This window comes from Andrographis paniculata, unplaced genomic scaffold (assembly GCF_009805555.1).
Source record: "Andrographis paniculata isolate CXL003 unplaced genomic scaffold, ASM980555v1 Contig32END, whole genome shotgun sequence".
Lineage (NCBI taxonomy): Eukaryota > Viridiplantae > Streptophyta > Magnoliopsida > Lamiales > Acanthaceae > Andrographis > Andrographis paniculata.
The window spans coordinates 2,184,032-2,200,044 of NW_026137565.1; the positions used below are offsets into that span (position 1 = coordinate 2,184,032).

General features: G+C 33.6%; 1 protein-coding gene across 1 annotated transcript; it reads right to left on the bottom strand.

Annotated features, from left to right (window-relative positions):
* Nucleotides 1–13,450: 13,450 nt before the first annotated feature.
* On the bottom strand, nt 13,451–15,271 carry LOC127247354 (uncharacterized). The gene has a single exon (XM_051269187.1). It carries the CDS (start codon nt 15,269–15,271, stop codon nt 13,451–13,453), a length of 1,821 nt encoding a protein of 606 aa, XP_051125144.1.
* Between the last annotated feature and the right edge of the window lie 742 nt (nt 15,272–16,013).

The following is a 16,013-nucleotide window of genomic DNA, read 5'->3' on the forward strand; positions in this document are numbered from 1 at the left end:
ATTATACACGTGTTCGCTAGGTGGTGCTGACTTGGTGGACACGTATTCTCCGGCATGTCTGTAGGTATTTCTGGCGTTGGAATACTTAAGGCAGGCGTGTTTGACAATTAGCTGATAGCTGTTAGCTGTTAGCTGATTCAATTAGCTGATAGTTGTTAGTTGTTTATACGTAAAATGACAATTGAGGAAATTTCTATTTTATTCTTGTTTCTAATATATTCAATTATATTCTTTTGAGTTTAGAATATTTAAAATTTTTTGTTATTAGTTATTGAAACTTGTAAAAGTGTTATAAAAATATTTATTTTTATTACAGTTAGATTTAAAAAATAATATATTTTTATTAAAATATATAAATAGTTTTTTTTATTGAAAATGATGTAAAATATAAAATAATAAATTTTTCGTGTATATATTTATTATGTTAGTTATCGATTAGTTCATTATATTTATAATTTTCAATAAATTTAGTTTATTTAATTTATTTTTAAGTATAAAATTTATATAAATATAAATTATTAATATTTATATTTTTTATTTTATGTTAATTTTAATAAATTTATATATTTTACAATAAAATAATTTTTATATAAAAATTAATTATTTTAAATTTATAAAAGTAAAATTATAATATACTAAAATATTCTAATATAATTAATAAATAATCAAAATATATTTATTTGTGTAAAATGTATAATAAACTTTTAAGGGCATATAAGGAATAAAAAAAAATTTACAGAAAAAGCTATTTCAAAACGCCGGGTAAGTTAACTTTTCAGAAATTAGCTTTTTGAGTCCAATATAATTTATGCACTCTGGTTTTGTTTCCAAGTGTTTAATTTTTTAATATAATCAATAAAAGTATAGTTATTATTTATTCATAATTATAATATTGACATTAACAATGATAATAAACTAGTTGCTTAATGTAGATTCAAGATATGCATATACATAAATAAGTGTAATTGGTTCTCCCATATACATATATTTTTTAATATATATGGTACACGAACTTGGCATTTAGTTTCTGTGCTCCTGAAATATTTCAAGAACTGCTTGACTGAATCCTTACTTTTCGGATCGCCATATATCCTATAAATCGCACCTTTGATTACCTATGGATTTATGATGGGATGTGGTAGCGGCACCATCTCTGCCTGCCCCCCAGGCTGTTTGGAAGCTGCCTGAATGGACGGCGGATTGTGTAACGCCGGCTGCGGAAAGGCTTATTGAGTAGGTCCCCATTGTGATAAATGAACTCAAGGGCCTTTCGTAGGTTTTCTAAAGATTGGAACCTATTTCAATGGTTTATTTTCAGGGGCTGGTTGGGCAGAATACTCGTAGGTTTGTACCAACCCAAAACCAGCAGCAAATCGACCTTCCCCAACAGCTCCATACCCCCCAGTGTATTGGGATGGTATTGGGACTGATCCTTTTGGTTCCCAAGTCATTCCAGAAGGCTTTGGGACCAAGGAAAGTGTTGGTATCATTGTCGGCCCTGCCCCACATGCATTGGAAGTCTCTTGTCCAGCAGTTGGGTTTCTTTAAAGGCCTAGAGTGGGGACTAGGGTGCTGAAAATATTTCCAACAAATAGGGGATTATTTTGCACATATGGTACTGATGGGACTGACCCGAAGGTCATCCTAAATCCGTCGGTTGAAGGCGGCCCAAAGGAAGTCTGTCTGGCCGACTTCCGAGATTCTCCGATCTTCTGGATGGTGATCGGAGGTCCTCCAGATCCGGTATCCCTACCGAACAGGGTAATATGGTCATACTTAAGTGCCTGGGAGGTTGGATCTGCTGCGAAGCTGGTTGTAAAGCCTGCGGGAGGCCAAATCTCTGGCTGGCTGGAATCGACCTTCCGGGCCTTGCTTTTTCGAGTTTCTTTCTCCAGAAGCATCACAAACTCGTTCTGAATGGCGGGTTTCAGAACGTCGGTAATGTATCGAGATAGATCCAAGGTGGATCCGCGAATGGATGACCGAATTTCCTCACGAATCTGCTCCTGAAGGACGTTCGCTGGAAGATTAAGGATCTGGTCCGGCCTTCCAACAGCCGCGGAAGACTCGTCGCATGGGGCACCATGTTGCGTAGGCCACGATGACGAATCGCCGACGATTCCTTTGTTTTTAAACATCTCTGCAGTCCTGGGCGGCATCAATTTTCTTCCGAAGCTGCATGTAAAAGTTGCGAGACGTTGGTGTCCCACTGGGCGTGCCAATTTGTTGTCGTAAAAAAATCTCCACCGACGGCTTAACCGGAAAAGCTTGTCTGAATTGATTTGTTCGTAAGGTTCCCCAGCCTCCTCGAGAAAGGATCCGAGCTATCTCGCGATAACCGAAAAATTGATGAAAAAAGGAAGGTAAAATAAACAAGAACGAAGCTGAAAATTAAATTGGAATTAATTGAAGAAAACTATAAAAATCTGAAAAAATTACAAGAATGGAAAAATTGCAGAGAAAATAATGAAGAAGAAGAAGATCACATGGTGAATGACGTCTCCTTTTTTGCTCTTTTGGATCTTCTTTAAATAGTTAATTTTTTGAATTTATTTGAATAAGATATTATCCCACTTTTTTTCCAACAACTTTTTAACCACTTCTTTGGCCTTCTTGCCTCCGTTGACTGCTTCCAAGTCGAGCTAGACCTCCTTGAACGATGGGCTAAACGGGTCAGAATGTCCATCTGCTATTTGGACTGTATGTTGGACCGCGAATGTCCTTGAACTGCAACTACACTGAGCCGACCCCAATTAATTGTTTGGGTGTGTACAAAGATAAAATAAAATCTCTTGTAGTATAAAATTTGCATGCCGTCTTATACTTTAAAAATGTTGCATTAAACCCCACAGCCATGAAACTTTCCTTATGTGATAAGAAGATGATTTTTTATCTATATTTTTTGCATGCCGAAAAAGTTATGCAATTTTTAAAGTAAATGAGAAATTTACGTGAATTTCGAAACAACAAAGAAGTTAAAAATAATTTTTCCTAGTTTAAAAACAATTTTAGGTAAATGTACAAGCAATCTAATAAAATTCTAATTTTTAAAAGATATATATGTATATCTTTTGAAATTATAATTTTTTTTTAGTTTTTTTTATTTATTATAAAAAATATTCTTATATATTGATATATTTTTCTTTATAATTTAATTATAAAATAAAATTATATTGATATTCTAATACTAATATACATACACTATAAGAAAAAATTACTTTTGTAACAAAATTTTTTTGTCTCTAAATCTACTTTTTCCATTACTAATGATATTAGAGATGGAATTAGTAATAGAATTACGTTAGCTACGTGAACTTTAGGGACAAAATTTCGTTATAAATATATTATTTTTTTTTGTAGTGATATATACATAACACTAGTTATGTAGAGTAGAGTCGCACCTTACCCATCGAAGACCCTTCCTTAATTGGTCAAAAAAGTGATGTCGGCCAATTATACTTTACAGGTGTGTTTGTTTGGGGGATTGGATTTTGAGTTGGGATTTGAATAGTAAAAATTTTGAATTTGAATAGTTGTATAATGTGATATAAATAGGTGTTAATTGAATATAAAATTGATTTTTAATATAATATAAAAAATAAATTTTTTATTTAATTATTTTTTTTAAAAAAAAAGGGATAAACAGCGAAAATCTTCACAAATCCTTAAACAAACACAACTTCAAAATGACGAGCTTGTACAAGGTATTAAAAGAAACACACACCAGTTATGAGACTCTGCTCCTAAAAGCCATAATTCATGTAGTCATCCATAAGCATCGATATATATAAGTTTAGATATTGCAAAAAAATAATAATAATAATGAAATATTTTCTAATAGGAAGTGTTTGGGAAAGGGTTTTTTTTAATAGTTTTTAACTTATTAAACAACTTTTATTGTTTAACCAGTTAAAAAGCTAATGTCCAAAAAACTAATTATGAAAAGCTAATCTACCCAGCATTTTAGAAGAGTTTTGTTTGTTACTTTAATTTTGTTTATTCTTTGTTTATTCTTAAAAATTAATTATTTATTTCATACCTTAATATATTTTTATTGCAGTATTTATTAATTATTTTTAATATATTTAATTTATTAATTTATAATTTTATTTTTATAAATTTTAAAATAATCACTATCATTAACTATTACATATAAATCATTATATTTGTAAAATATATAAATCTATTAAAATTAAATCAAATTAAAAAGACAAATATTATTAATTTATTTATATACTATATTTTTATTATGTAAATTTTACATTAAAAATTAATACACAATAATTAACATAATAAAAATATTCGAAAAAACTTATTATTTTATATTTTACATAATTTTAATAAATAATTATTATTTTTTTAATAAAAAAATACTATATTCAAATCTAAAAGATAAAAATAAATATTTTTTTATAATTTTCAATAATTAATAACAAAAATTCTCATAAATTTTAAACCAAAATAAACAAAATTAAATATTTTAAAAATAATGTATTCATGTCCTTAATTGTCATTTTATTTATAAATAACTATGTAAAATAATTGTTTTACCAAATACTTTAATACAAACACCTAATTGAATCAACTAGTCAAATCAACTCATTGAATCAATTAAGAACTAACGGTTAATTGAATCAACTAACAGCTAAAAACTATCAGCTAATTGTAAAACGCACCCATAGTATGGTTGTTATACGTAGGGAGAACCCGCCCCGAGATCCGCCCCGCTAGAAAATATTAGGCTCCGAGACCCGCCCAGCCCCGAACCCGGAGCCCCGAACCTCCGGGTTCGGGGCCAACCCGGCAAATCTGTTTTTTTTAAAATAATATATAATAATAAATATTTTTTTAACAATCAAATACTAAAACAAATAGCATTAAAAGCACAAAAAAAATCTAAAAACAATCAAATATTGATCCATAAAAATAAAATAAATAAATAAATAATATATTTTTATTATATACATATACACATATTAGGTATATTAATTTTAACAAATTATTTGGAGCAAGCGACTAATTGAATTTTATATTTAAAATTATTTAAGTAAATAAATAATATATTTTTATTATATAAATGTACATATATATTAGTTATGATAATTTTAAAAAATATCCGGGTTCGGGTCCGGGTCCGGATTAGAGCGAGTTTTTAATAAAACCCGTAACCCGCTCCAAACCCGACCGAATTTAAAATTTTAAATCCATAATTTGCCCCGAAACATATTATTTAAACCCAAATCCGCCCCATTAAAAACGGATCCGGGGCTAACCCGCCCCATTTGACATCCCTAGTTATACGCTAGTTTTATAAATTCTACTATCATTTGTCATGTTTCTAGGCCAAAGCACTATAATATATTTTTCATAGCGGCGGTTAGTTCATTGATTAATAGATATCAGAATGGTGTTGATTAGTCATTATTCGATGAATTACATTTTAATTCAATAGTTAATATTAAATTAAAAGATAAATAAATAATTTTGTCTTTATCTTCATTTCCCTCTATGTCTTCTTCTGCAACATTGTTTTTCTTCTTTTGCAACATTGTTTTCCAATATTTTTTCTCATTTAATGCATATAATTGATTTATTGTATATTTTATGTTCCTTTTTCGCATCCAACAGAAATAGATAGATAAATAAATAAACATAAGAAATCGAAAATCCAAATGAGTTAGGAAAATGAATTAAGACTAACAAAGATGAAAAATAAATTAATTAATAAAATAAATAATCATATATGTGAAGTAAGTGAATGAAATAAAAATAATAAAAGGTTGGAAAGAGAAAATTCAAAAGAATTGCAACATGGAGTGTGAGCAGAAAGGGAATGGAGTGCGATACGAGTTTGTACTCTTTAAATATTATTGTTATGATTGTTTATAATTAATACTTCTTTCGTCAAATTGAAAGATTATTCGTTTTTATTTTCTTCTGCCAAAATAAGGTTATAATTTTCTAATTTCGTAATTATACTACATACTTAATATAATAAATATCCTTTCAATTTACAATATATTACACAAATCTCATTACTTTTATATTATACCATACTAGTTGGGGTATTTTTGTTTTTTCTTACTATAATCCAATATAATACTAATATTAAAAAATCTACGTGTAAAAAGCAAACGTCACCCTTCTAACGAAGCGGAGGGAGTATTTGTTGTGCAAGTGATCGATCATGGAGTATTGACGTCTGCCGGTAGGCTGCCTCATAACACAAATTTAGGAGATAAGATATGCTTGACTGTTGTGGCGCGGCATGGATACAAGTGTGAGGAGTTCATTTAAATATATTTTTTGGTTTGCCGATGCGTGCACTTTCAATTATGTTATTATTTTATTGACTCTTTTGAGATTATTATTATGTTATTTTGAAGGCTCTTAGAATATTTTGATTGTACTATCGTAATATAATAATCTGTTATAAAATATATGATATAAATATATATATATATATAAGTATATAAGGATATGTAATACAGTATATGTTTATAGTGTGTTGTGAATATTAAATTTTAGAGAGAGAATGGAAGATTGAGAGAGAGAAGAGGGGGGATAATAATCGTATATTATCTATCTTCTCAAATTAATACAATAGCAACATATTTATAGATATTTGAAATGTCATTAGTCATCTCATTTGATGACTTGGAAACACACCTAAATGACACCTATAATAAAATATAATGAGTCATAAAATACAATGAGTTATAACACTCTCCCTTAGGTGTCATTTAATTGCAATGAATACGCCTCGTTAAAACCTTACTAGGAAAAAACCCAACGGAACAAAAATCCTAGTTAAGGAAAAAGAGTACGTCATTCATGCATTAAAAATACTTCCTTTACTGTGGACATCACTTGAAATATTGCTCTTCCTGATGTGGACATCATTTGAAATCTTGCAACCGACGCATCCCGATGATCTTTACTAATTTCTCGAACGTTGCGGTCGGTAAAGCCTTGGTCAACAAGTCTGCTAAATTTTGGTCTGATCGAATCTGCTGCACATTTATCTCACCATTTTTCTGGAGATCATGAGTAAAGAAAAATTTTGGTGAAATATGTTTCGTTCTATCTCCTTTGATATATCCTTCTTTCAGTTGCGCTATACAAGCTGCATTATCTTCGTACAAGATAGTAAGAGGATTATCATTTTCAGATTTCAAACCACAATTCTGTAAAATGTGGTGAATCATTGATCTTAACCAAACACATTCTCTACTTGCTTCATGAATTGCTATTATTTCTGCATGATTTGAAGATGTGGCGGTTAATGTTTGTTTAGTGGATCTCCAAGATACCACTGTACCGCCATAAGTAAATATATAACCAATTTGAGACTTGGCTTTATGCGGATCAGAAAGATACCCAGCATCTGCATATCCAATCAATTCATGTCGAGATCCTTTTGTATATAATAGATCAAGATCAATAGATCCTTGGAGATAACGAAAAATATGTTTGATTCCTTTCCAATGTCGTTGTGTTGGCATTGCACTAAATCTGGCTAATAAATTTACAGCAAACGCTATATCTGGTCTAGTACTGTTAGCCAGATACATTAGTTCACCAATAGCACTTAAATATGGTACTTCAGGACCAAGTGCTTCCTCATTCTCCTCTTTTGGTCTAAAAGAATCTTTAATAGGATCGAGAGTTCTAACGACCATTGGAGTACTTAATGAATGTGCTTTATCCATTGCAAATCGTTTCAATACCTTCTGGGTATATGCAGATTGATGTATCAAAATCCCATTTTCCAAATGTTCAATTTGTAGACCAAGACAAAATTTTGTTTTCCCGAAATCTTTAATTTCAAACTCCCTTTTCAAATATTCAATAGCTTCTTGGACCTCTTCAGGGGTTCCAATTAAATTCAAGTCATCCACATAGATAGCTATTATTACAAAATTTCTCCCATTTTTCTTTATAAAAATACACGGACAAATAGAATCATTGGCATATCCTTCTTTCAATAATGATTCACTGAGACGATTATACCACATGCGACCAGATTGTTTGAGCCCATACAAAGACTTTTGTAGCTTAATAGAATAACATTCTTTTGGCTTTGATTTATATGCATCAGTCATACTAAATCCTTCAGAGATTTTCATGTAAATATCACTATCCAATGAGCCATATAAATATGCAGTTACAACGTCCATCAGACGCATATCCAAATTTTCATGTACTGCCAAACTGACAAGATATCGAAATGTTATTCCATCAATTACTGGAGAATATGTTTCATTAAAATCAACTCCAGGTCTTTGTGAAAAACCTTGGGCAACAAGTCTTGCTTTATATCTGGCAATTTCATTATTCTCATTTCTCTTTCGAACAAATACCCATTTATAGCCAACAAGCTTAACACCTTCAGGTGTTTGAACAATCGGTCCAAAAACTTTTCGTTTTGCCAGTGAATTTAATTCAGACTGGATCGCATCTTTCCATTTTGGCCAATCTATTCTTTTCCGACATTCATCAACTGATCTAGGTTCTGGATCCTCGTCATTTTCCATTAAATCAAGTGCTACATTATATGCAAAAGCATTATCCATAATTGTATCACTTCGGTTCCAATGCTTTCCAGTAGTAACATAATTTATTGAATTTTCAATAATTTCATTCTCTTCAGAAGAAATTCTATTAGGATTAACATCCTCATCAAGTTTATCAGGATCAATTTCTCTAGAAATCTGATCCATGTTACTATTTGTTTATTGAGGGTTTTGATTAACATTCAAATCTTCAATCCTTTCATTTGTTCCCCTTTTCTTTCGAGGATTTTTATCTTTGGAACCTACAGGTCTGCCACGCTTTAAGCGTACATTTGATTCATTAGCACTTTGTATTTTGTCTCAAGGAATAACAATTTTAGCAGGTACATTTTCAGCAGCTATATAAGATCTAGTGACCCTGCTAGCGTCACAAAAAGCATCAGGCAACTGATTTGCTATTCGCTGCAAATGTAAAATTCTTTGTACCTCTAATTCACTTTGACTTGTACGAGGATCAAGAAAACTGAATGGTATTTTCCAAGTAATTTCCTTTTTCAGTTGATCAATTTCTCCCCCTAATATCGGGGAATGCGACTCGTCAAAATGACAATCAGCAAAACGAGCCGTAAATGAATCACCAGTTAATGGTTCAAGATATTTAATGATAGATGGTGATTCGTACCCGACATATATCCCCAATCTCCGTTGGGGGCCCATTTTTGTATGTTTGGGCGGTGCAATTGGCACATAAACCGCGCACCCAAAAGTTCTCAAATGTGAAATATTGGGCTTTTCATTGTACACTAATTGTACTGGAGAGTAGCTATGATAGCTTGTCGGTCTTAATTTTATCAGTGTTGCTGCATGCATAATTGCATATCCCCAAGCAGATACGGGAAGTTTGGATTTCATTAGCATAGGTCTTGCAATTAATTGCAGCCTTTTTATAAGTGATTCAACTAGACCATTTTGAGTATGTACATGAGGTACAGGATGTTCAATGTCAATTCCAATAGACATGCAATAATCATCAAATGTTTTGGATGAAAATTCACCAGCATTATCAAGACGAATTTTCTTTATTGGGTAATCTGGAAACTGAGCTCGTAATCTAATTATTTGAGCAGGCAACCTCGCAAATGCCAAATTGCGGGTAGATAATAAACACACATGCGACCATCTAGTAGATGCATCGAAATGGTCCGCATGGTGGATCTACAGGTCCACATATATCACCCTGAATTCGTTCTAAAAATGAAGGGGATTCAGTTCCCACTTTTGCCGGTGATGGTCTAGTTGTTAACTTCCCTTTTGAACAAGCAACACATATAAACTCATTTGTATTTAATACCCTTTGATCTTTCAAGTTATGGCCCTTGGTATTCTCAATAATTCGTCTCATCATAGTATTACCAGGATGCCCAAACCAGTCATGCCAAATTATAAAATCTGTAGACTTCTGGTCTACCAGATATGTTTCAACCACATTAATATTTGTGCAATATAATCCGGAAGACAATGAAAGCAATTTTTCTAATATATATTTATGTCTATCAATGAATTTTGTAATCAACAAAAATTCATTATTTGCCACACTTGATGTCTCAATATGATATCCATTTCTGCGAATATCATTAAAACTCAACAAACTTCTTTGAGATTTACTAGAATATAGTGCATTTTGGATATCAAGTTTTACTCCTTCGGGGAGAAATATTATCGCTCTTCCAGAGCCCTCAATTAACTTCGCACAACCACTTATGGTATTCACCTCAATTTTTCCCAACTTCAGGTTGGTGAAATATTTCTTATATTTCAAAATGGTGTGCGTTGATGCACTATCAATGAGACATGAACTGTCTTCCATATTATTCATTATAACGTGCTCAGCATTCATATTTCTTCTTCTGGGAGAAATATAAGAATAAATATATCAAAAATTTGGAGAAAATACATAGTTGTCATATCATTACAAAATGTAGGGAGCAAAAACTACATGTGTTACAAAAACATATACACATCTATATGCATTTTATATCGCATTTCCGGGATTTTCATAGTACCCACCTTCAGGATGTACTAGAAAATCAGATACATCTAGCTGTGTATTATCATTACATTTATCACCCCCACTTCCACCGGCAACATTCTCTGAAAAATTAATTTCTGGAGGATTGACATTTTCCGGTGCTTTGACTTCTTCAGGCACTTTGTCTTTCTGTTTCAGGGAATTTTGGTACAGCTCAACAAAATAAGAATTGGAACGACAATTTCTGAACCAATGCCCTGTTATTCTGCAACGAACACTTATCCTCGTTTTTCTTTAAACTCTGACCAATATCGTTCTGAGGCCACTTCATAGGCCTATTTGATTCCTGCTCATCAAAATATCCCTGATGGTAATAAACAAACCTGCCACGACCTCGTCCACGGTCGGCTCCACGTCCACGACTCATTCCACGTCCACGACCAAATCCACGTCCACGACTAAATCCACGTCCATTGCCTTGTCCGCGACCTCGTCCGCGGTAGAATCTAGGCATATTATTTAAACACTGAGTTGCATTCACTTCAGGGAATGGACTCGCACCAGTTGGCCTCGATTCGTGATTTTTTAACAATAATTCGTTATTTTGTTCAGCAACAAGCAGACAAGTAATAAGATCACAATATTTATTAAAACTCCTTTCTCGATATTGTTGCTGTAAAACTATATTAGAGGCATGAAACGTGGTAAATGTTTTTTCCAACATATCCCTATCAGAAATATTTTCTCCACAAAATCTTAACTGGAACGTGATTTTGAACATCATGGAATTATAATCAGCAACTGTTTTAAAATCTTGCAAACGCAAGTGTTGCCATGCATGTTTCGCTTTCGGTAATATAACAGATTTCAAGTGTCCAAATGGATCTTTCAAATTTGTCCATAATTCAAATGGATCTTTCACCATTAAATATTCCATTTTTAGGGCTTCGTCAATATGATGACGCAAGAAAATCATTGCCTTTGCACGTTCTTGATTTGTGCATTCATTTTCACTAATTATTGTTTTCGAAAGCCCCATGGATTCGAGGTGCATTTCGACATCCATTACCCACGGCATATAATTATTTCCGGTAATTGCCAGTGGGGGAAATTCAAACTTTGCTATATTAGACATTGTTAAAAGAAAATAAATACTTACCAGAAATTCCGCAACCTTCCGAGTAATATAACAAAAACAACAACAAAAAAAAAACGCTATCTTTATATGCACTTCCTCGGCAAAGCCTCGTGCTGATAACGTGTTATAAAATATATGATATAAATAGATATATATATATATATATAAGTATATAAGGATATGTAATAAAGTATATGTTTATATTGTGCTGTGAGTATTAAATTTTAGAGAGAGAATGGAAGATTGAGAGAGAGAAGAGGGGGGGGGGGATAATAATCGTATATTATCTATCTTCTCAAATTAATACAATAGCAAAATATTTATAGATATTTGAAATGTCATTAGTCATCTCATTTGATGACTTGGAAACACACCTAAATGACACCTATAATAAAATATAATGAGTTATAAAATACAATGAGTCATAACATAATTATACTTTTCATAAATTTTAATATTAAAATTGTTTGTATTTTTAGATATGATTTAATTCATTGATTATAAATTATTAAAATCTTGAATCAATTAATTTTTTCATTTAAGAATGTGATTTTAAAAAATAAATTAATTTTTTCAATATATTGTAAAATACCAATATAATTTAGTTAAGAGCACTTACATTAAATAATAAGAGCAACCAATACTGTAATAAGATGTACTCCAATGTTATATTTATAGACTGATGTTTTCTGCTATTTTATAACAAATTTTGCTATTATCTCCACTATTATTATTTTTTTTCTAAATATAGATTAACCTTTATAACAAATTTTGCTATCATCTCCACTATTATTATTTTTTTTCCAAATATAGATTTGAGTGTATAGAAAAATTTAAAATTAAACTTATTTATTAATTATTAACAATTAAATACTAAGTTATAAAAATCAAACGGTACATATTTAATGAGCACCGTGTGACTCTTAAACATCAATACGGTAACAATATTTTTCATACATCTATTTGTTGGAAGTCGCGGAGAGGGGCGCGTAAGAGGTCCAACGCCTCCGAGTACCTTGCATAGCGGAACTGTGGCACGTTCGACGTAATCACAGCTTTACAACGTAGTTATCTCGCGGTTATAACAGAGGTCTGTGTTCATGCATAAATTGATGGTTGAATAAGTGCAGAAAGAAAAACAACACACCAAGTTTGTTTACCCAGTTCGGTTTTCTAACCTACGTCTGGGGGATTCCAATCCAGGAGTCTTAACTAAACCAAATACTTGGTTTACACCATATAAGACACCAAACCGAACTACCCAACCTATCTTCTACCCAAACTCCATTTAGTTTTACAAACTCTCATGGACTGGTTGTTACTCTACCGCAACAACTCCAGCAGGCCAGCGACCAAGCTAAGAATAAGGTTGTTTACCGGATGAATATCTTCTTCGGCTTCGACTCCAAGAATCCTTCTTCTCGTCTTCAACCCTCAATGGATGAGCTCTCTCAACACTCTAACAGGTGGAGAGAATACTTACTCTCTAAGTTCTGGTTACTCACCCACTTAAACAAACAAACATCCATACCAAATATAAATCCTGCCACTAGAGGACAAAGTTGACTGTGTGTCAACTTTTGGGGGAGTGAATCAGGGCAATTAATGTCATCAAGTATGAGAGGATAATACCTGCAGCCTCTCCTGCACGTTTATCAAAAAACAGACAGAAAACAGTAGATGGTAATACCAAATTCTCCTCAACACACTCCCCTTGGCTTGCTGCATTCTCCTATTTGCATTGTAGCAAAGGCCAAAAAGAGGTGGTCAAGGGTCGGCTTCCTCCGCACCATCACCATCTTCATCATCATTTGCATCAGCGTCCTCATCATCTACGCTTCTAGGTTTGCGAGGCATCAGCCTCATGGTCTGTGCCACTTTACGATTTTGAGCAATGAGAGCAGCAGACAGAGCAGATTGTTCCCTCATGACTTTAGTTAGTAGTGCCCTACACTTCTCTATGCGGGCATCGGCATCCAATGGGGCACCGAGAAGAAAGTCATTGTAAAGCTTTTTTAGGTTGGACTGGGCAATAAACGATCGAATGGGAAACACCACCTCATCCGGTTCTGGATGAATTCCCTTGGAACTCAAGAACAAACAAATTAAATCGGGATAGGGCAATCGTGTCCATTCCACTTTTGAATCCGAACAAAAGTCAATCATCTTCTTAATTACTAAATAGCCAAAATTAATTAGCTCAAAATGTTTATAAATAGAGAAGATGAGAGTACCCATATCAGTGCTGATACTTGTATTGTTGACGGTTGGTAAGATATTGCATCCACAAAGTCGAAAGAGACACTGATACTTCATTGTCAGCATTGTTCCAGTCACTCCAGAACGTCCAAATGACGAAGCATTTCCAGCAGAAATGGTTCTAGCAACCTCCTTTGTTGATTCATCAATCAGCTCAGATGGCAGCTTATTTTCATCATTCGCCGGCAGTTGTAACAACTCATTGATCACTGCAGGGCTAAGTTCCAAAATTTTGCCACGAATATATATCTTATGATACCAGAGAGAGTTCGGATTGAGTACCTTCCCACTCAAATTGGCATAAAACTCCTTGACAAGACGAGGACAGTAACGCTTCAATCCGGTTGCCCAAAACAACAAATGCCTTTCCTTAAGGAACGCACGGAATCCGGCATCGGTATACGCTCTCCGAATGAACTGAGCTTCTGAAATTACAATCCTTCCAACAAGAACATCCTGAGCATAGCAACGCCCAGAAGCATAATAATATGCCTCATTCAACGCTTTATCTTCACGAACAGCAGGAGGACCAGAAACTCCTTTAGACTTTCGAGTATTTGCCTTAGTCCTTTTGAAAATCTTTTTAGCAGGGGCAGGGGCATTGCGAGACGAACTGCCTTGCTTTCTTTTCCGGAGTCTGTCCAAAGCAGAGGACAGACGAAGAGAGTCCAACTCATCTTCTTCTTCTTCATCGATTTTGGGGGGTTCCACAAGAAGAGCTTCTCCTTCCTCAACCATATTTTCAGGAATGACTTGTTCCGCCTCTGTAGCTTCAAAATTCATATCCATGGGTTGTGGCATTTCTGTTCCAACTCCTTCAATGTCTTCAGCAGGTACCTCTTCATGCACAGCCTCACTTTCAGGTTCATGAACAGCAGGAACCTTTTTTATGGTTGTAGCAACATCTGCAACACCACCAGTAACAGTTTCAACTTCTTGAACATCAACAAGGTTCTCTTCAGAATTTTCTTTTTGTGCGCCAACCATTTCAACAACGACTTCATCCTCATTTGCGGTTTCCATGGGTGCAACTTCGTTTAGATCGATTTCATGCACAACAACATGTTTCACTAGATGACCTTCAAGTCCTTCAGAAATGAAACGATCTTCAGCAGTTGAGACAGCAGTTCCCTCATCATGGGCTACATCAGTTGCTGGAATATCAACATCACGATCAAATTCTTCCATCACATGTTCATGAACGGTTTCAAGAATAAGGGAAAAACGTTTAGGCAGCTTCTTTCCTTTCGTTGTAGTTCCAAATTTCCTCTTTGAAACAGATTTTGGCTTAACATCCTTCGCAACTCCACCGGAACGATTTTTCACCATGGTTGGAGATTTTGAGAGAAAAACTCTTTCACAAGTTGAAATAGGGTTTGGAGAGAAAGGATGAGTTATGTATGTGCACTCTGATCTAAAGATATATAGATACAGAGGAATCAAAAACCTTTCACACGAAACCTCCATTAATTCCCATCAATCCAGGCGCGTGGGTTGTCAGAGCGACGTTTCGACGTCGGGACACTGCCCAAGGCAGCAGACTCTGTAACCCTAAAAAGGCTATAAATTTCCCTTCCAATAATATTACGCAACGTATTTCTCCTTTCTTTATATTTATCCAATATTCCAAAATATATCCAAATAAAATCCCATGAATATTGGACTTAATTCCTTCAATAATCCGCACTAGTTAAGGTATGAACACATACCTAATTTTCTTCTCAAATTCTCAAATCTCTCTGAATCCAATGCTTTGGTGAAGATGTCTGCCTTTTGAAAATCAGTTCCAATGTGCTGCAATTTGCACACTTCAGCTTCCACAAGCGTTCGGATAAAATGATATCGAATTTCTATGTGCTTCGTTCGACCATGTTGAACTGGATTATTCGATATGTTGATTGCACTGGTGTTGTCACACCATAGTACAAACGACTCCTTCTCAATTCCATAATCCTTCAACATTTTCTTGATCCATAACAATTACGCACAACAACTTCCAGCGGCTACATACTTCGCCTCAGCAGTAGACAAAGCAATCGAACTTTGCTTCTTGGAACTCCAACTGATCAAA

What these genes read in the sequence shown, in the direction of transcription:
- LOC127247354 (XM_051269187.1), bottom strand. Translation starts at nt 15,271, where the DNA reads ATGGTGAAAAATCGTTCCGGTGGAGTTGCGAAGGATGTTAAGCCAAAA.